Genomic DNA, 21956 nt, shown 5'->3' on the forward strand with positions numbered 1-21956 from the left:
AGGACTGTGGCAGGTATGAAGAATTGGAAACTCCGATAACGCAACATAACTTTTTGGTACATTTCAAAAATTAAAATGCTAGTGTAATATATATATATATATATCACAGGAAAAGCTCAATAATAGAAATAGTCCAATTAATGAATTTAAACAGTGTACGCCAACACATGGATACGATCGCATTACTGAACAAGGAACAAACAAGACGTCTGTTCCCATGTTCCCCGGAGACCTGGCAATACTGCTCAGGACCATTAGAGAGCAGCACAGTACACTTGAATGGCCATGTCTGCAAGCCAGTCTGCTCCCTATGGTTTAAGCTTTTCTCATTTCAAATATACACAAATAAACACACGGCTGATTCAGATTCAATTAGTGTTGCCTGCAACCCCAGAAAAAAAAAAACCTAATTCAATTAGTGCATTGTCAAACTCTTCAGCATCTTCAAGCAGATGTTCCCAGCTCTCAGGATTTGGCGGTAAATGTAATAATACCTGTGATGGACTCTTGTGTGCCTGACCAGACTTCACTACTTGGAAGAGAAGCAAAGACACAAAGTGTTACTTCTATAACCTCATGTAAAGGGAAGTACTGAGGTCAATATATACTTCCCAGACAACACCATGCTTTGCAAAGGCAGTATGTACCAACTATGTTTTATTATATAAAAATTAAGTTTCTTGCAATATCTTGCAAGGTGGAAAATTTAATCATACAAAAGTCAAACAAACTTAACTTTATTTACCAGAAGGGCTAGTTGTTGCAAAACTTACTGAATAAACTTTTGTGAGTTGGCTAAAGGTCTTTGTTTTATAAACCACTAAATTGCAAAACTTTTTATTTCTTGTGCATTGCATCTTTGGCAGCCTTTGCAGACACTTCCTGTCTATATGCATGCACTCCAGCAATGGTTGCATTGGTTTTCTCAAAGTGGTTTTTGGATGTTGACCACAGTGGACTGAGCATGCATACCTTGTGCAGGTCTCCCTTGGAAGCCCATGTGTCCGGATGACAACACAGCAACACAATTGTGAAGCAGGGACAGAGCATGTTTTATGATACGGACTGTTACTAGTGCAGCAATGCACAATTACCTATAGCAAATGAAGATTTGCTGATAATCATACCATGAACATTGCATTAAAAGTGTACCTAAACTCACGATCAAGACTTAATGGGAGCACAGAGCCTTACGGGATACCTACGTCACACATCCCGGAAGGCTCCGGCTGCTCATGCCATCATCTCGGGCATGTGCAGAAGGGGCATTTTTGCGCCTGGGGAAAGAGATGGCGATCTGGTGGTGGAGCAAGAAAACAGGAAAAGATGATGGCACCCCCTCTGCGCCAGGATGAAGAAGAATCCCAGGACAACATGGGAGCAGCGCCATCAAGGGACCATTGCCATTTGTAACCAATGCAGCACATTTGTGTTAACTGGGTAGAAGTTACTGAACCCCCTGCAGCTGGGCCTGAAACACTGCACAACCAAGGAACAAATCAGTTTCCATATTGGTTCACATGCAGCAAGCTTCATTCAAACTTTCTACAGATTCCAAGAAATTAGGTCTGTAGTGTTCAGGTTCCCATATTTTAATATTTTCCAAATCCTATTGATTTCATGTATTACAGTTTCTTCAAAGGCTTTGTTAAAATACAAGAAGCCAGGACTTCCCAACAAAAAACCCAACAACTACATTCTTTCCTTTGTTTGAGAGTTCAGGTACTATATTCATGTACTACATCCAAAATACCAAAGGCTGAACGAATCTTTACAAGGTTCTGGGTGTGGCTGTTCGACATGCCATGTAGATTTAAATTGGGTTAAAGCTGAAATATAAAGGAGGACCTGGATTTTTCCCTAATGACTGATGTTTCCTGAAATCTGAAAACTCCAAGGAATACCCACCTGTCCAGCCCTACATTACCCCAATCACAGGTTAGGTCTTTTATTAACGAATTGTCCAATTAAAATATGTTCTGTAGAGTTGTCACAGGAAAGCCAAGGACCTGCTTATGGTGACCGTCAGAGGCATCTGTATCACAGAAGTAACTAAATCTCATTACAAATATTTAGAAGGTACAGCGGTCACACATTTTCCACTTTGTATGAACCAGTTTTCCTTTAAGCAAACGATCAGGTGCTCGTGTTCTGGCCCATTTGAACAAACCTCCATATTTTGGGCAACCTGCCTTGTTGATTATGTTCTTGTGACAAAGCTGCTCGCAACTGTCCAATGATTCTTTCAGGGTCCCAAATCTAATACTAGATTCTGGGCTTTCCTGCCTAAGTGTTGACAATCCTCAGAAGCATTTGTAATCCAGGTTTTATGGAAACGCATACCAGGTGTTCATGCAATTAGAATAATTTGATATTTTAATCTGCGTGGAGGAAAGATGCTTTTGTTTACAATTTAGTTCTTTATGCAGTATGTAAGCATTTGATCTTTCCGCATTATCCCGATATACTTATACTGTTTTATGCAGTCAGCACTTTGCTACGATGAGATGAAAGCATCCAATGTAAATAATGGTGGGTAATTGACTCCTTTAGGAATTAACATTTAAAGGAAAGGCAGGTAATATACAAAATAAGTGCTGTCTTCATCTACACCTGTCAAGCTTAGATAGGCTGATCTATAATTTTATCTAATGTTTTATACTCCATACCAGGTTGTGTTTTTCCCTAAGAAAACACATTTAAGCATGATAAAATATTTCCAAATCCGATATGCTACTATGAAAATGCTAAGCAACCAGTAATAAAGAGCTGATCTATAAAAAAAAGTCTATAAATGGGCTCACCAGCTTTAGAGAGTTAATTGTGTGGGCACCAAACAACCCACAGAGATCTCAGACCTCATCAGGTAACATAAAACAGCCCGGTCTATTACAATACTACCAACTCCTGGGACTGGATGATAATTATCACTATGAACCAAAAGTAATGGTGAATAATGAAATCCCACTGGACTGCACACACAACTACTAAGAATTTATGAGTTGTCTTGTATAACTTGTGACAGATATCATAGGGTCACCTACAGAGCTCACATCTTTAATTAAACGCAATACACACAACTGCAATTAAAATACACAATGTCAATTGATGTTTAGATTTCCCAACCTGGACTCAAGATTTTAGAAATGGGATTAAGTTACAAGAATGGTCTGGACCTGTTGGTGGAACTTGAGGCTACGTCTATATCCTGATCTATGTGCAATGAAAAAAAAAAAATCCGCTAGCTAGGAACATCCATTTTACCATGCATGGTTATCTGTCATGCCAAGCTGCAACTACAGTGGAAGTATGCCCAAACCCAGTCTTCCCATAAAGGTTTCACTTTCTAACTCATGAGTCCTCATTCTAAAATACCAATTACCCAGTACTAAGATGAATGAGATCAAAGACTATCTGCCCCACAACTGAGCTCACCCCTATTGCTCATTCGGTAACAGGGCCTAGCTCTTTATGGATAAGTCAAGTTGGTTGGATATGCAGGCGTTAAACAACTGTTGAAAGATTCTTTGTTACAAATGCAGCCTAACACCTGCTCGCATTACTCTGAAGACACCCTAAAGCTAGAAATATATACAAGGTTTCATATATATATTAGCTAGCAATAGTCAATCCAGTTTAAAACTATTCATTCATCCCCAAGATGACGACAGTCACCCAATTTAAGGGTTACTAAAGACATACCTATCACTTCTGACTTCAGTGTTCTCCCCAGCCCCGTTTAGCTGGGCGCACCACCCAGCACTTTTCCAGTAACCACCCGGCTGTTTTTTGGTGGTTACTGATAAGTTGGTCACAATACAGGGCTGCCATCCACCTACAATTTCTTCCCAAACAGCTTTAAAAAAAAAATCTTGTGTTGAAAGCTGGACTTTACCTGTATTAAGACATTTTGGTCAGGTTAGTTAGTAAAGTGAATTTAAGAGAATATAAGGGAGAAATTTAACCTGGCAAAAGAGGTTTATTTGTACAAGCAATATTTGGATTTTCAATGATATGCCAGACAGAACAGCCAAATCCTTGTACAGACATCAGAGGACCGATACTGAAAATGATCTTATGTAATAGTTTCCAGTGACTGATAGCAGATCAAGAGCTAATAAACGGAGGGGATGGAAAGCTGAATGAAAAGCACCCCATAGAAATGCATGGGCTATTCCCGGTCTGTCATTCACCAATCCACTGTGGAAGACTAATGAATTACATTGGGGACTGCTATACTCATGTCAGAGTTTCACATGAGCTTGACCAGTAGCCCAAGAGGACCATCTTCTCGTGTGTACATAGTATAAGAGCTCCGACTTATCTCCTGCAGTTAGCAGAAACTTGGCCTCCAGAAACCCAACCAACAACTGGGCAGTTTGGGAGCACATTGATTTTTGCTGCTCCCGATGTCCTCCCTGCTCCACCCTCTTAGCTTTGTCTACAAATATGCAGCCTTATCCTCCATGAAAGGATAGTTTTTGTTATTCATATTTCTTAATGTTTCCCTTTAAGCATCAATAAGACACAGACCTGCTGAGGCACTAGCTTTGAGATGGTTTGGATTCAGCTCCAGGAACCATACTTTGAACAGCCTAATCTTTTCTACCCCAGATCTTCATGAAGTATCTTTGAGAAAAAAGAAAATCCAACAGAAGCTACACATCAGCTTTCCACTGGAGAAGCGTCTGATGGACACCAGTTGTGCACCTTCCCATCGGTTCCATTTGGAATAATGCTGCGGCATCTCATGGAAGCAAACTCATCTCTAAAATAAAACACCCAATGGGATTGTGCATCCAGCACCTAGGTATTATGAACCTTAAAACTACAAGAATTAGCACTACAATGAAAGTTGAAAGATCCACAGCACCTGTGAAGATCATTTAAACAATAGGGTTAAGGGCCACAGGACTGGCTTCATTAGTAACTACTGCGAAAATGGATCAGCATTGATCAGTTGCTTTTTAACACTATAAAAATGTGGAGAATGAGAAGCTCAGGAAAGGTCACTACTGTTCATATTAATAACTGCTACTAGAAATACTAAAATATCCCACCTTCTCACATAGCCAATGGCCCTCACTCTCCATATTGACCCCATCAGCTGTCTGTCTTACAAGTTACATATCATTTTATGGACTGGAGTCCAAACTGTATTAGAAGGGTCAGCATATGGGTTAATTATGAGGGAAAACAGATATTCACACAAATTAGTCTGACATCAGTGGTACCCTTACTGAATTTACATAAGGACATACTTGGCTCTAAAGCAAGAGCAGAGGGGCAGCAATACATTCCACATGCCATTGCAAAACGGTTCTCATTGGCTGCAAAGGGCATCAACATGAGTCTGAAAATTAACACAAGCACTAGGCTGTGTCACTTCTGGCCACCTGCTTTAGTATGGTGCAGCTATTCCACATGCCAAGAATGGGTTTTGACAGCCAGGGGTTCAATGACTGAATGATGTACATGATATTACAGATTTCTAAGCAATGAAAACTTAGAGACAAACAAACAAAATAAAAAGTAATCTCGATTTCTTTCCATCTATGGCAGTATTTATCAACTTTTCTACCATGGTGGAAGCATTCTGATCTAAAAGAAACCCCTGCTATAATTACTATATTACTCAAGGAACTCCTAGCAACCTTTAGAGCAGGGGTGTCAAAGTCTGGACCCCCAAAGAATTGCGAAAATGAACTATATCTGGCCCACCCGCCCGGGTTACTACCTCACATCATCATTTTCAATACATAGACATTCTTGTACACCCATCACGTGACACAGCCTAGGCAATGATCACATGGTGCCCGACTACCAGGGGCATTGTGTTGTTTCAATCCATTACAGACTGCATAGTGTAATATTTAGTGTCAGACAAACTTGTGATGTGAGAGGATGAACAACACACAGCCTGCAAAGATAGATAAATATTGGTCTTTTCAACCCTAAAGTGTGTGTAGATGGGTTTGTTTTTGTTAGTTATGGATGAGTTAGTAAACATCCTCAATATTTTCAATAAATTTCAAGTTTGGCCCCTGACTTAGTCCAAGTTTCTAATTTCGGCCCTCTGTGTATTTGGGTTTTACACCCCTGCTTACTATATAAAATCAAGAATATGAAAAATGTCAATTTTTGTATAATGGTTTCAATTTCTTACTGAAATAAGCTTTAATAATTTTTATTTAGCAACAATAGTCATGTCATTGACGATCCCTCAGATGTCCTTACTATAGACATGAGGCATAATCTTTTTGAATTTCTAGAAACTCTTTTGTACGAGTTTCGGTAAAGCTAGAATTATGAAAGTTGGAACAGGTTTTGTCCCTTGTGAATGGTCTTCTAAAAGTAAATAAAAAAAAGTACTTACACACCTTTAAAGTTGTAATACAAAACAACAAAAATTGCAAAAGCCAACTTAGAGGGCCAGTTGACCGACAAAACATTTTGCAGATGTGGGAGAAACCCACAAACACTATGCATATGGTGACCTAGCCAGTGTTGCTGCACCCTCCTTGGGTCCAGCCTAGTCTAGTATATGTCCATGCATTGAGCTTGTTTAGGGCCATGTGGCAAACCATTTGTATTTATTTCAAGAAAGTAAAGCAGTAAGTTGTTGATCCAACTTATGTTTCACATTCTAAGAACGTTTAAAATCAAATTTCCTGGTAAAAACTTCAGTTAATTTTGGCTAGATGAATGAAAGGTAAGAGCCTCCAGTTTTTATTGCTTGTTATTGGTTTTTATTATTCTTTCTATACTCCGGCACAAACTAAAATGAAACGAGCACTGTAGCGTGAAAAGGTTCAGAACATCTGTCAATGTGTTTTTTTTCTTACTGTGTGGCCCTTTTGGGTGTCACAGGAACAGTTTGGTGTTTTTTTGGCCTGTGACCTCACTGGAGAGATTTGGTCTCAAACACCAATAGAAGTTGATTGAAGTTTACTTACTCTACATTAATAGATAGCATCCTTGATAAAATTCAATTCTGGGACCCTAGTGTGGCAAGGGGTGCTAGCCACCATGCCATTGGCCTTACCGGGACATCAGAATGCAAACCCCATTGTGGTAGCAGGTTTGCCTAGTGTAAAGCACTCAAATACAGCCATACAATATAAAACTATAAAAATAATTTTAAATCCAATAGGTGTTAGCAGCTTGTGTTATTTGCTGCAATGTCTTGTTATGCATCCACCTCAAGTGATCAGGCCATTCAAGACACTAGATTATCAGGGGTCACTCTTTGTAAAGAGCAAGAAATGAAAAGCCTGCTGCCGACACGTAAAATCTTTATTTTTCTGCTTTGTCCGTTCTTCTTGCCGTGATGCCAAGGGGAACAGCAATCAGGCTGGAGATGTTCAATGTGATAGGGGTCAGCACCAGTGGTGGAAGCTCGCATCGGAAACATGACCCGCTTTATTTATTTATTTTTGGGATTATTGTTTACAGGCCACTTTGCTCGTGTACCGTGTGCTTCTTAGCTAAAAGATGAAATTACGACTGGAAATGGAGTGTTCAAGGCATACAACCAATTTGTGTTTCGATCTCACAAAACAAAAGGCTTCTGAGCCCCTCGGGCTGCCATTCAAACTTGGAGAAGCTGACATTTTTAACAGCGAGAACCAGGGACTCTGGCAGGAGGAATGATCTAATGCATTTCTGACTTGTCAATCAAACAGCTCACCTCTATGTCTGGTAACCATTTGGGGCCCAACTGGCTGTGTTATTAAACCTACCAAACACAGTCAAATGTGTTAGAGATCAAATGTGTGCATCGCCGCTTTGTTTTTTTTAGTGTAATGATTTTAATGTGACAAATATCGCCCAATTCTCAACACAGGGAGGTTACTGGACAAATACCACCGTGCACCATTTTATGGAATAACGATATGTTGAAGAAATAAAGATGTGGCGGATATAATAGAAATAAGACTATCATTTGTTGGAGATGGCCAAAAAGATCTAAACTTAATAAATTTGTAATATTTCAGCTAACCAGTCCTTACATTAGGTTTAATATTAAGCACATTTCTGTAATAAATGCTGATTCCACCAGAAATCCCGAGCTCTTGACACTTCTAAGTGTACATTTTAGGTAATGAAACCAAACTTCCCAGCCATCTTCTGTTAACTACAAAAATGCCCTCCATGTAAAAGATGTGCTCTGTAGTCCAAACACACCTTGTTCTATAGGGACAACCTTTCTTCTCCATATAGACTCCATTTAGTTTTATAAGTTCAAGTTGCCACCATAAGACAAGTAGTGCATTACTGGCAATATAAGTTTGTAAGTTAGCAAACTTTAAAAAAAAAAGCAAACTAAATTTTTTAGCATTTTAAACTGTGGCAAAAGTGATCATTCATATCAAGTGAATGTCATTTTGCACGGTACAAATATAGACTTAGCATTGGCTTCCAGAAGGGCAGAATGCTGAAAACACAAGCAAGCAATGTTAATAAGTTTGACTTAATACCCCTGGCTCACTAGGTAACTAAATATTACACTCAATGGACTTTGAAAGAGATCCTAAAGAACAAGATATGAATTCAGTAGGAGGTAAGAACCTGTCATAAGTGCTTTCCAAAGTTTACATCCAAACTTTAGTGGCGCCAACAACCAACAGCCTACATGCTTAAGGCTGAACTTGGAGCAGATACAAAGCATGCAAATGGATGTGGTTATAAAATGATTAAAAAGAACTACACTTAGGCAGAACTGAGCTTTTGGCAACTGCACGCCTGCAGTAAATTCAAATTATATAGAACCTTGTAATATTTAAAAGAAAATGCAATATTTACATTTAAAAACTTCTGAGCTCCAAGTCAAGGACAATGCCTATGACGGGATGCCCTGTCTGTTGCAAGCAGAACTTGCTCAGTTTCCTTTTCAGGAAAACTGCTCAGTAATTAGACTGCAACATTGGCTCATTGTAATAAGTCACAAGTGTAGAAGCTACAGCTGGCGCTGATCTGTCAAACCTGTGCAAGCAATAGAATTTGCAGGACTAATGTGGGTCAATATCTCAGTCCAGTAAGTATATAGTGACCATGAATGCTGCCGTGCTTTGGATGGTACCACACATGGTATTGCATCTTACTCTAATAATGCATTGCTGTGTTGAGAATGTAAACTAAAAACAGCTGCATGGACTTTATGTGCAATGCACAGCCCATTCAAATGCAGGGCTCTACATAGGACCAGGACCAGTCCTAAGGCATTGCCAGGGAGACTTCACAAGGTTGCTATTACTGGGGTATATATATATATATATATATATATATATATATATATATATATATATATATATATATATATATATATATATATATAGTGTGACTGCTATATTCTAAGAAGAGGGCTGCCTCCCGGTCTTTATATATACAGCCCACAGTAAGTTTTATTTGAGAATGGCCATTTCAACAAGAAACGTCTATGTATTTCATGGGTGTATTTAGCCATTTGCCTGGAGTTCCAATTTAACACTGGCAGATTGTATATTGCAGGACATTTTTAATGCTTAAAAAGCACCAGAAATGGTGTGTTTTACACAAGCTGTTCTAGATATGAATGTATTTTGGCAGCATGTACAACAAACATCATTTGGTTTGTAATCTGCCTTTGTTTTTAGATTTTCTCATTTGCTGGAGATGAACAACTTTTTAGAAACCAAACTTATTAGTATCAACCATATGTGCTGTATAGCAGATTATGAGATGAGCTGCATCGCGTCAATATAAATCAGATTTCATATGCTCCAATGGTTTTTACATTACAACTGCTATCGACATTACAGCAAGCAAAGTCGACCACCAATGGCCAATACGTTTCAGAAGACATAGAACCTAGGTGAGCAGCCTCTGGGCACAGACCCATATGTTTGCAGCTAAGAAAACCGATATTAAATACTCATTAATTTTCACTTTAGTATATAATAAGCTCATTATAGATGGTGCCCCTATAACATCCACAATAATAAAGTTTGGGTGTTTGACCTACAATGTGGGCTTTATAGAGAACATAAAATGGGTTGAGGTCAGTAGCTGGTTTTATCTATGGATGATAGGGAAAGCCCAAAGATCCATTGATGTATAATATGAAAACTTCATCAGAATCACATATAAATAGTAATGTCAATCCAGTCCTGCAACATTAGCAGGCAACCTATAAAAAAAAAGTCTTGGAGATTTATGGAAACAAGGATTAAGAGTATACGCAAAGGCAATATAAATCCCACATCCATATGTTTTATCCCTTTAACTAAAACTCTGCTGGTTTCTATATTATGTAATGTGCATGCTCATCAATATGTTATGTAATATATCTTTTGGGTGCTGTAATCTTATGAAATGCAGGGTACAATGTTGGCGCTATATAAATCAACACACCCCAGTGGAATGTCTCCAGTCACTAGATGGCAATGGAAAATAGTGAACCTCTAAATGTTTAAATTGATATGCAACCCTATAAGAAAAAAAAAATGGAACACAAGACGAAGTAGTAAAACTGTCACTATTACCCCCAAGAGGGATATATTGACAGCTGAAGCTTTCAGAACTCAATGCAGCTGCCCTTGCCATTAAAACCCTCATCCTGCCTCATATCTAAACTTGCACGTTCTATATCACAAATATAGAATATATAAGTGACCAGGCTGAATGAGATATCAGAGCCAGCTGCTGGCAGCTATTTCAGTCCATAGACCAACTCTTCGTTACCCTCTTTCATCAAATCCAAATGGTCCAGTTCAGGTTGCAAAGCTTCAGATTGGCCAAGAGTCTCACTTTCTCCTATAACTAAAACGCGGGAGGAATTTTATTCATGCATCACAAGAAACCCAAGCACTACATGATCCATCAAAAGGTTAATAATGATATAGATTAAAGCAGCCAAATAGACATTTTCAATATGAGCATGGAAGATCTACAAACTGAACACTTTGATTCTGGGCCAAACAGGAGTACAAAGGATGATCTTTGTTAAGTGATGCCTGGAAAAAAGCCAAACCAGCAACTTCTAACCAAACAGTCAAACACCACAGGACTACCTTCAATGACTTCTAATTAACATGCTCTCAATATTTCATAATGTAAAAACTGTATTCTACTGCAGTGCCTATTTCACCCCAAGAAGTGTAGGTGGCTCAATGAAAAGCCATTTTACAGAGCTGCAAAAAGTTTGGAGACTTTAAAGGTTCAAACTGGTTGCAAATCTCTAGATTAGATGACATAACAGGGGATATATGGGCAAATAATGAAAGAATGGGCCCTAAAACCTAAAAATTAGGTTGAGCTTACTGGGAAGTCAGGAAGGGAAGGAGGTCACTGTTGTTAAAATAAAATATACACAAACATTGGGGGGAAATTAAATTAACTAAATGGGGAGATATAGAACATATCCAACTGAAAGGGCATTGGTGTAGAAGGCTTTATTGCTCCAGATGACCTACCTGCAAATTAAGATCCATATGCCCATTACCTTTGAAAAAAAAAAAAAAACCTTACAAGCCCAGTGGGCACTGTTGGTCTTTTCTGCCACACCATTACACTGACCATCTTTGTCTCTGCTGATGAAAAGCTATGCACAGACTGGACACATCCTAGGAGATTTCAGACCCTGAACCTGTATACCCAGCTCCTCATTGGTGGAGCAAATGATCCAAACCCAGGAGGAACACCAATACTCCCCCCCCCCCCAGCAAAGAATTGGGAAAGACGGTCACTGAACAAAAAAGAAAATAAAAGGCGAATAAACACAAAGTTTGTACAGCCCAAGTACAGAAACCATGAATTGATGTTTGCATCTGACATTTCTTGATATCATCCTAAGGTGAAAATACAAGTTGCCATCATGCAGTTAACTATGTTTTACAAATGACACTTTTGATATAACATATAACCTTTAGAAAGCTATGGCTGGTATTCTAGAAAGAAAAGGACTGCATAAGATATATCCTACTAGTCACGTAAAGCAAACCAAACCACATAGCACCTAAATATACATTTATGTGAAATCTTAGGAAGAATATCAGAGCTGCTGTGCAATTAGAGCCTCCTTTACTTCCAGCCACTTTGGTGCACATGTTAGGCAGTTTACGTATTAGAAATTTGCGAGATGCTGTGAACAGGCAGAGTCACCTAACACGGGTGATGTGGCACTTACCCGTCTTATCATGTCTACTCAAATCCGTAACAGGTGCACTCTCCAAACCTAGAAAAGGGGGTGCTGGCAAGAGCCCAGTATTGCTGATATTTAACAAGAACTTGGACAAAGCCATCCAACGTATGTGAGAAAACTACTGTTCTTCCCTATGTATGTGGTACTAAGAGATGCAGTATAAAAGTAACACAAGAACAACATATTTCATGGACAACAAAGAGGCAAACCAACAGGCGTGCCAGAGGGCACAAACTGAAATATACTCCGAGCTGCTGACAATTTCACACCTAGGAGCACTTCTTCGCCTAGCTTTTAAGGGTTTAACTTTTGCATCATTAAAAATAAAAAGTGTAGACTTCACAAGTGCACACTATATGTTTCTCCAGCATAGGTTCAGCAACTTTTAAAACAGGATCCCTTAAGGAAAATGGAAGGTTCATGTGTTAAATAATCAGGAAAACATGGCGTGTCTTACAGCACTTCACAGCCCCATTATGGCAGCCATGGAAATAAATTACCTTTCAGGTGACATTTATTCACATGCCAGGGGTGTGAAGAGACAATAGATAAAGTAAATGAGAGGAGGAATACCAAATACAATTTACAGTAATGGATGGATTTAACTACAATATATGTAAACCCATATGCACCTTTCTTAGTCAGGTGGCAACACTGCAGATGGAAAAGGAGTCTGAAAAGTTTTGCCAACAAGAATGAGCAGGTCCAAGATTCTGGCAGAATATCCGGGTATTTCCATTTTCCTGCAAAGGCTCCCAATAAAGACAGAAAACATTGAGTTTACCAGCACATGCATATCAAACACCTGAATCCCCCACTGTATGTTGCACTTCCTTCCACCAGGTACTTCCCTGGGCATCATAACAAAAAGGCCTATGGCGTATCCAACACACCCAGAAATGAGATGACTGTTGGGATCTCTTGGGTGGTTTGGACTCATATAAAAGATTTTAGAAAAAGAGGAAGACCAGACACTAAACATTCTAATGTGGCAAGGGTTTCTTATCTTATATGGGTAAGGCATGGCCCTTGTCAATGAAACAGGTATGTAAAAACTCCAAGAGTCCACTCCTTATCACAAAAGGTGAAGTCCCTGATCAATGACGGGCTAAGATCATACCACTGGCATCACCATGCAAGAAAATTGTGAGTGAGTCAATACTCATACACTACATCAGGGGTGTCAAACCCTGGCCTGTGGGCCAAATCTGGCCCTGTAGTTCCTTTTTTTGGCCCCCAAAAGAATTCCTAATATGAGTTGCAACTGGCCCGCCGCTACTGCACTTCGTAGTAACGGCGGGCCGGGAGCAGTTCATATTAAGCTGCTTTTCTATAGATGCGAGTACAATGCTGCTATTACAATTCCCGGCATCACCCGCATCTCTGCGCCTATGCGTGGCCCTGCATTTTATAGACGCAAGTGATACCGGGAATTGTAGTAGCGGCATCACTTGTGTCTATTGAACAGCAGCCTATGCATGGACACTGCAGAGTTTTTACTTACAGGTAAATTCAATAATCAGGAACTATCAGGAATCAGAGCTATCGCTATAATAATTGTTTTACTGTGCCAGAGAATGCAATGTAAAACCAAATGAATGCAGCAATTAATTTGGTTTCGCATTCTCTGGCAAAGTCAAACAATTAATTACAATAAGAAACAAGAACACATGAGAAGAGCATGCAGTGGACTGGAAAAAGCTTTACATTCCAAGCATTTTTATGTTAGTTAAAGTTGCAACTAAAGTCAGGAAAGCCAGAAAACCAGCATTTTCAAAATATTAAATATAAAAAGTATTTTTATATTTTTTCCTTTAATACAAACACTAATTACACATGGTAAAAATCCTTTATTCATAATGTAAATAAATTATCTACAATACCAATACAAAAAAAACAAAAGTATGTGATCACATTTTTCTTATGTCAGGATATCTTTTACTAAATACTATAGTTAGGCCAATTCCTTCTAAAGAATGTTGCAACCTAATTCCACACAGAGGAAATGGGGTGCAGCTGTCTGCCCTAAAATTCAAATTCCAACAAGAAACGGATTATAAAATACACAGCGTGCTACGTGCATCAAACCAGTGGCGTTGTGACAGTTGTCCTGCCACTTGCTGTAACCATAAGACAATCGCCTGTTATCACCTATAAAGAGATTTGTACCTACAGAAGACTGGATCATGTTCCCTGTACCTCCTGCTCTTACAATTCCATTAGCTATTTATTGTTAAAAAGCACCGAAAATGCCTAAAGGCATTTCCACCAGAAGTACACACACAAACAAACACACACACACTTATGATCTCCAATAACTTTACAATGGACAAGAAAGTTGCCTATATAGATAAAGAACTGTTAGCTTTCAGAGATGCCATAACCCCCTTATTTACCCCCCTGACAGTGCACACCCAAAATATTCTCTACATGCAGGTATGAGGGAAAAAGTGCCATCAGCCCTTCCAAACCACAACTTAGTGGGTGCCCTAAGCAGATCTCCAGGTCTGATCACTAAAATAGATGCAGAGACAATCTTCACACTGACAGCAATTATCACTTCAGGACTCGTCTCAAAGGATAATCTGGCGCGTGTTAAGCGGCCAACCAACATAGTTCATGGATCTGACCCGGCAGATCCATAGACAAGCGATGAACAACTGCAATGGAAGTAAAGGGGGAGAGAGCACAGTGGGGTGCAGCTAGCTCGTTCTCTCTCTATAAAGCAGAATGGCGCTGTATGTACAGCACTCTTATTTTATCTTTCAGCCATGTCGTTAGAGAGATTCTGAAAGATGCTTTCCAATGACAAAAATCTTACATGTGTACACAGCTTAGGACCTGCACAGCACCATGATTTATTTCATCATTGCATCTCAGTCTAGGGCAGACTTAACTTTTTACCCCAAGGAACATGGTATGAAATTTTGTACATACCTAAAGCCAGGAAGGGAGAAAAGCCTCTTTTTGGCCAGTGGAATGGATGCCCTCTCATAGTTGTGGCTGGAATCTACTCCTATACACAACTTATGAGAGTCATGCAGCTGGCCCTTTCACATTACTTTGGGCCCAGAACCTTGCGGGCATCACCAAATAGGAGGTCAACACAGCCCCAAATAAGTTAACGTTTTAAATCGTTTTCTTTTTCCTCCTTTTTTACTTGCAGTAGAGTTTAGACATTACCCAATGTTTAAGGGAAGTTTGCCACCCCAAGCATCTCCTAGAGATAATAGAACCAAATAAACTTTTTTGTGCTGCTCACCTGGAAAACGTTTTTACCACAATCGCAGTGTTTAACAAAAATCGGTTTCATATGGTTGGAGATGGCTGTAATCACCGCAGCACAACCCAACCACAGCACACTGCAGTTGTAACAATTCTATTCGAGTCAATAAAAACAGCTAAAAGCTACATGTTGTGTCCAGGACCCCTTTGCAAAAAGCAAAGCTCTCCAATCAATGCAATATGGTTGAACAGGAACCATTAGGAGTGAATTTGAGCATGCAATAGACCTCTATGATTTACTTATAGTCTGATATCAAACTAAATAACTGCAAACGGCTCTTAGGTTATTTTGGAGGATTTAAAGTTGTGGGAGAAGAGAAAAGCCAAAACTTCACCACTTTGCAAGCTCAAGCAAACACCTACACAAGCACTTGTATGGTCGGAGCTGTCCCCACCTGTTACCCAAGCACCTGGAGGTCATCAGCAGTAAGAAGGTTAACCCTTGGTCTGAATTCAGCCCAAATATTTATTATATGGACAGTGGTTAGGTCTGATGAACGGAGGGCAAGGTGCCGGCTGTCACCATTCCCACTGCCCATGTGAACAAGCCCTGAGGGTTCCATGGATAAGAATCCATCGCAGTCCAACAACAATGCCGTACAACAGAAACCAGAAGAGGAAATGGAAAAAGATGGCGCAGGAGAATCAGAAAGCAGTCACCTAACCTTCCTCCAACTTCAAACTGATATTGCGCATATATATAGGGAAGGAGAAAGATCACCCAGATTCACGACAACATAAAGAGGCGCGACCCAGAAAGCGTCAGATTCACCCCTGATCTCTGAATATAGGGGAGCAGCTATTATAACAGATGCTGGGCCAGACAATCATTACAAAGATCCTGCTGTTAGGAGAAATAAACAGAATTGGAGCAGTTTTATCTGCCAATGATTTGTTTCTGTACATTTAGTTTTTAGAATCAGCAGTCCAGGGAATCTGCCATTTTCTGCTGCAGTTCAGTAACTTTTAAACTCTTCACTGCCCTGGGACTGAAAAGTGAAAAAAGGAGCAGCAGATAGAGCAGCTCATCTTTGTTGTTATTCTCACCCATTACACTGCAATACAAATGACTGGTTATTCGTCCTGCTTCTATCCTGACCAGACTGAGCCCTGCTGTACTTAAATACAGATAAAAACTTAAAAAAAAAAAAAAAAAACAGGATATAAGGGAGTATTAATAGAAACAGAAGCAATGATTTGTGTTTTTTATACCTGGTTATCGTCCTGCTATGATTATTTACTAAATAAAGCAAAGTGTTTACATCAAACCATTTTTATCCTTAGGAAAAATAAGGGGATGCCACCAAAGCTTTACCACCAATGGAAAACGCTGAGATTCAATGTTCAGGTTCCAGATGTGTGACCCCATACTAAAAAAACAAAAAAAGGAGTTCTATTTTAGGGTGAATTATTTTTATATAGCAGAATCAGAGACCACAAATGTATGGTTGCAATCAGACTCTCCAATGCTGTGCATTCACTGAGCTTTATGGGTGAATGTAACCCAGATTTTAATGGGAATAAGGGGTCACCACCAAAGCTTTACCAACAATGGAAAATGCGGAGACACAAATGTCAGGTTCCAGGGTGTGAGCCCATACTATTCAAAATCAGAAGTTCAAATTTAGGGTGAATGTGATGAAGTGACCATCCATCAGGCAATGGGCACCAAATATTTATTATCCAAGTTGCAATGGGAGCATAAAAGATCAAGGATAGCATGGCCTAGAATATTCACTTATACTATAGATCAGGGCTTCCAAACCAGGAGGTTGCTGGGGGGTAATTGAGCAGTTTGGGCCTCTCAGGTTTTAAGTTATTCCAAGAAGGCCTAAGGGGATCCAAGGGCCAGCCCTGGGGGCCCAAAGGAATGGGCCAGCCCCATGTTAAGAGGCAGCAAGGCTATGGGGGTAATGCCTCCTCTCCCTGACCTGCCTGACCTGGGAAGGGGGCTCTGTGGCCTATATTTGGGTAAAGAACCTGGAAAGCCCCCATCAGATACAAAGCAGCACACAAGTGAACTGAACATGAAATCAGAACATTAAAGCTGCACTCCAGGCAAAGGGTTAACAGATAAAACAAATATACACGGGGGCGCTTTACCTGCCAATCCATTTCCATGTCAGTGCTTTCATTTACAGAGTCCGCCATAGCCTCAGCTTTGTCTACCAATAAAGGCGCTTTGCCCTGCCACAACCTAAAACTACCTTCAGCTATAACACAGACCTGAATTGTGCGCGCAGAAGAGGAAGTACATTTATGAGCCCGCCTCTGCTTATTATCCTATCAGGATGTTCCCTGTATAGCCCCGCCTCTGCTTATCCCTATAAGGATGCCTCCTGTATAGCCCGCCCCTGCTTATGGTCTGCTTTTTCTATCAGGATGCTTCCTGTACAGCCCGCCTCTGATCATCCTCATATTAGGATGCTTCCTGTACAGCACACCTGGTGGGCCTTTGTGCTGCTCCCACCTCTGTTCATCAATGCTCTGCTGTACACAACCTGCAATATATATATATATATATATATATATATATATATATTGCATTTACTTATGTTATAATGAATCCTGAGATGTGTTGATTTGTGTGTTTTAGGTCAGAACACTAAGAATGTCATCATACAATGCAATGATCAGATGTATAGATCATTATACACACAAGAGATAAGTGATCCCTCCATTCTGATGGTTTCCATGACAGCAGACATGCCAGTCTCTATCACACAGGGGACCAGGACTGACCCACACTCATCCTATACCTTCTACATCCATCACCCCATCATGGTCACATGACAGACTGGCAGGGCATGCTGTCACTTGTAGTCCCCCAGCACCTGGAGGCCGCAGGCTGAATGGTAGGGCAGCTATATTGGGCCCCATCGGAGATCAGAGGTAGCACCGATCACCCCGGCATTGTCCACACATCTCCCACCACCAACCCAGCCATCACATTACCTTTTTATATGATGCCATCACCCCACTACACCCTGATCACACAGCCACTTCCTCGTCACATGACGTCATGGTCACGTGCTGAACTCAGCCAGGACGTCTACGGCGACAAGCGATGCCCAAAAAGCCTCACAAGTCGAAGCCGGCTAGAGGTTGAAATATCAAGGAATTTGGCAAAGTATAGAACAGTACAAAATTAGAATGACAAAGAAAGAGGAGAATGCAAATGTATGGACAAACGTGGCCCAGCTCAGAAAAGGGGGGGTGATATATATTAGAGTGTATGTTTGAACAGAAATGTAAATGTTTTTTTTTTCAAAGCTTTATTTTCAGCTGGTTATTATGACAATGACACATTCTCCTTAGCATGACAACATTCACTAGCTGTAGGATATCCATGAGTAACGTTGTCACCCTAGAACAAGACTGTGGAACATTTCCCTTGTACTGGTAAGACTGGAGCCAAGACGAAAAGATTGTTATTCTCATTCATGTTTAGGACTTGTACGTTACATTGCACCCATGCTTTAATATACTCAGCTTTAAAACAATGCATACACAAAAAAAAAAAAAAAAACTTTTGCTCTGCACTATGGTTGGCCACAATGGGCAGCACCGTGGCTCAGTGGTTAGCACTTCCAGGTTCAAATCTCAGTCAGCGCACTATCTGCATGGAGTTTGCAGGTTACCCCCATGTTTGTGTGGGTTTCTTCTGCGTACTCCAGTTTTCTCCCACATCCCAAAAACATGCAGTTAGGGTAACTGGCTCTCCACTAAAAGTTGACCGTAGACTGTGGTAATGACATATGACTGAGATAGGGACATTAGATTGTGAGCCCCTATGAGGGATAGCTAGTGAGTGGACTATGCACTTTGTACAGCGCTTCGTAATATGTCAGTGCTATATAAATACTGTGTAATAATAATGTATGTGTATGAGAGTTGTATTGTCGTAGTGGTTGTGTGTCTGCCATGGCAGAAGTGTGTTTCTGTCCTGAAAGTAAAGGTAAAGTCCCGCTATGAAGTTTAGGGATTCATGCAGGTGTGCAATGGGCAGCATCAGCTTAGATTGCCAGGGCAACCAGGTGCGTCCCTTGAATGTTCCGGGGAATGGATGAGCTCCTGTGCACCTGTGTGGGAGTTCAATCAATCCAGCATGACTGTTCAAGATAGCTGAAGAACGTCACTGGGCAAAAGAAGAAAGAAAGATGGCAGCGCTCTGGAACTGGAGCTGGAACTCACCATGTTTAATATACAGTCTTTAATTATGAGTATTCTGAATGGTAACTAGGGTACATATTAGATGGTTGCTATGTATATAGTGGGTACAATCGCACCATTCTATACGGGGCCCAGCTTGGATCCCCTTGTCCTATGAGGAGTGGACGTCTTTCAGATTCTCCGTACTTTCATGTTTAATCAACATTTGGACTCATAACCAGCTTTCTGACAAGGACCCTGTACAAGAGCTTATACAATTGTATGGCAATGTGGCATCTCTTCATCATCAAGCTTCTCAACTCTGTTCCCCACTCTCTGTCCTTGCTCTCGGTCTCGCAGGCTGTCAGTATTCCTGAGACCTCTATACTGCACATTACCATTATTGTGTTACTAGTGTGATGGAATGGAACTTGTTTGTTAAGTGACAAGTGTCTGTACTAAGTTTACCCTACATTACCCCTTGAGAGGTAGCTGCAAGTGAAAAATGTGGAAGAACTTCTGAGCTTCTAGCAGAGAAGAGTTTTGCCATCATACACAAAATGGGGTCAAAAGGGAAAAACCCCACTAATACTGTATAGACCGGGCCTAAAGGACTGGAAGAAAGCACCACAAAGCCCATCACTTTTGTAGAGTGAGAGGAAGAAGATCCACACAAATTTGACATTAAAGGTCTTGGAATGTGAGAACTACCTGGTCCCAAGCTGCCTGCAAAATGGTTTCCTTTGTCCTGAAAAATGTGGTATTCAGGATAACATCCCTAGAACATCCATCCAACCATTTGGGCCCTAGGTCACAACTAATCTAATCAAACTCCGGGTAGTTTATGGGACTGTATGGGACCAGCTCCTGTAGAAGAGCAGTGATGGTTAACCACAAGTCCGCCACAGCATCGGTTGTCAGTTTTTTGCATCATCAAGACAGAGTAAAATAGCATTTCATTCTCCAGTGTCCTGCTCACAAGAGGAAGTAAAAGCTATCAGCTCATGTACCTTCTGCTCCAGATTATCTATTCTGGAGCTCATTTCTTAACGTTCCTTAGTAAGCTGTGACACCAGTTTACCAGTTGCAGAGGTGAACTTCCACCAAAGCATCGGGTGGATTTTCCCAAGGAGAGCAAGTGTTTAGGAGAGGTAATCAAACAAGAGCATTGGTTCCAGATCAGATAAACTATCATTCGAGGCGTCATCCATGAGATCCAGGCCTCCTGTAGAAGCATGCATGCTCCTCACACAGGAGACAACGATATATTGGAAAAACTTGGTGAGGGAGAGTACGCTAAACTGAACTATCCATTGCATCTAGGATGTTTTTTATCATCAGTGCCCTGAGGTATAAGCATGTAGAAAGGGGCAGATGGGGTAGGAAATTTTTCTGATAAGGCATCCAGAACCTTTCCAAGTGCCCAGGAGGTGTGGGGTCAGGCCAAACTGGATTCACCATTTTGCCTGCACACCTACCTTTTTTCATTTCTAATCTGTTCTTCAGCTGTAACACAAATACATAATAGTACAAAGTGAAATCACAGCACATAATCATGTAAATGAAGATTTACCAACATGTCTGATTACAGCCAAACTAGGTGCAGTTTCACTAGGTGAAAATTGTTTGTAAAAGATTGATCAAAAATACAGTGATGTACCTTCTGCTCCAGATTATCTATTCTGGAGCTCATTTCTTAACGTTCCTTAGTAAGCTGTGACACCAGTTTACCAGTTGCAGAGGTGAACTCCCACCAAAGCATCGGGTGGATTTTCCCAAGGAGAGGAAGTGTTTAGGAGAGGTAATCAAACAAGAGCATTGGTTCCAGATCAGATAAACTATTATTCGAGGTGTCATCCATGAGATCCAGGCCTCCTGTAGAAGCATGCATGCTCTTCACACAGGAGACAACGCTATATTGGAAAAACTTGGTGAGGGAGAGTACGCTAAACTGAACCATCCATTGCATCTAGGACGTTTTTTATCATCAGTGCCCTGAGGTATAAGCATGTAGAAAGGGGCAGATGGGGTAGGAAAATTTTCTGATAAGGCATCCAGAACCTTTCCAAGTGCCCAGGAGGTGTGGGGTCAGGCCAAACTGGATTCACCATGTTGCCTGCACACCTACCTTTTTTCATTTCTAATCTGTTCTTCAACTGTAACACAAATACATAATAGTACAAAGTGAAATCACAGCACATAATCATGTAAATGAAGATTTACCAACATGTCTGATTACAGCCAAACTAGGGAATGGGTGTCATAATACAGTTCCAAAATATATTTACAATATATAGAAAATACATTTTAAATCAAAATATTATTACCGGTAACAATA

General features: G+C 40.4%; 1 protein-coding gene across 5 annotated transcripts in view; it reads right to left on the reverse strand.

The window, feature by feature from the left end:
- Positions 1 to 18502, reverse strand: part of BTRC (beta-transducin repeat containing E3 ubiquitin protein ligase) — a 104186-nt gene extending 85684 nt beyond the window's left edge. Inside the window, exon 1 of one of the 5 annotated variants that reach the window (XR_011922571.1) lies at positions 17570 to 17640. Coding sequence is in view for 3 of the 5 variants with exons in the window: in XM_072425000.1 (XP_072281101.1) it covers positions 17570 to 17617 (48 nt within the window). In the remaining 2 variants the exon portion in view is untranslated. Of the gene's footprint in view, positions 1 to 16678; positions 16804 to 17569; positions 17641 to 18421 lie in introns of those variants that run through there. The other 4 variants (XM_072424999.1, XM_072425000.1, XM_072424998.1 and 1 more) reach the window with 4 other exon arrangements.
- Positions 18503 to 21956: the final 3454 nt, after the last annotated feature.

This window comes from Pyxicephalus adspersus, chromosome 10, assembly GCF_032062135.1.
Source record: "Pyxicephalus adspersus chromosome 10, UCB_Pads_2.0, whole genome shotgun sequence".
In the NCBI taxonomy this organism is placed as follows: Eukaryota; Metazoa; Chordata; class Amphibia; order Anura; family Pyxicephalidae; genus Pyxicephalus; species Pyxicephalus adspersus.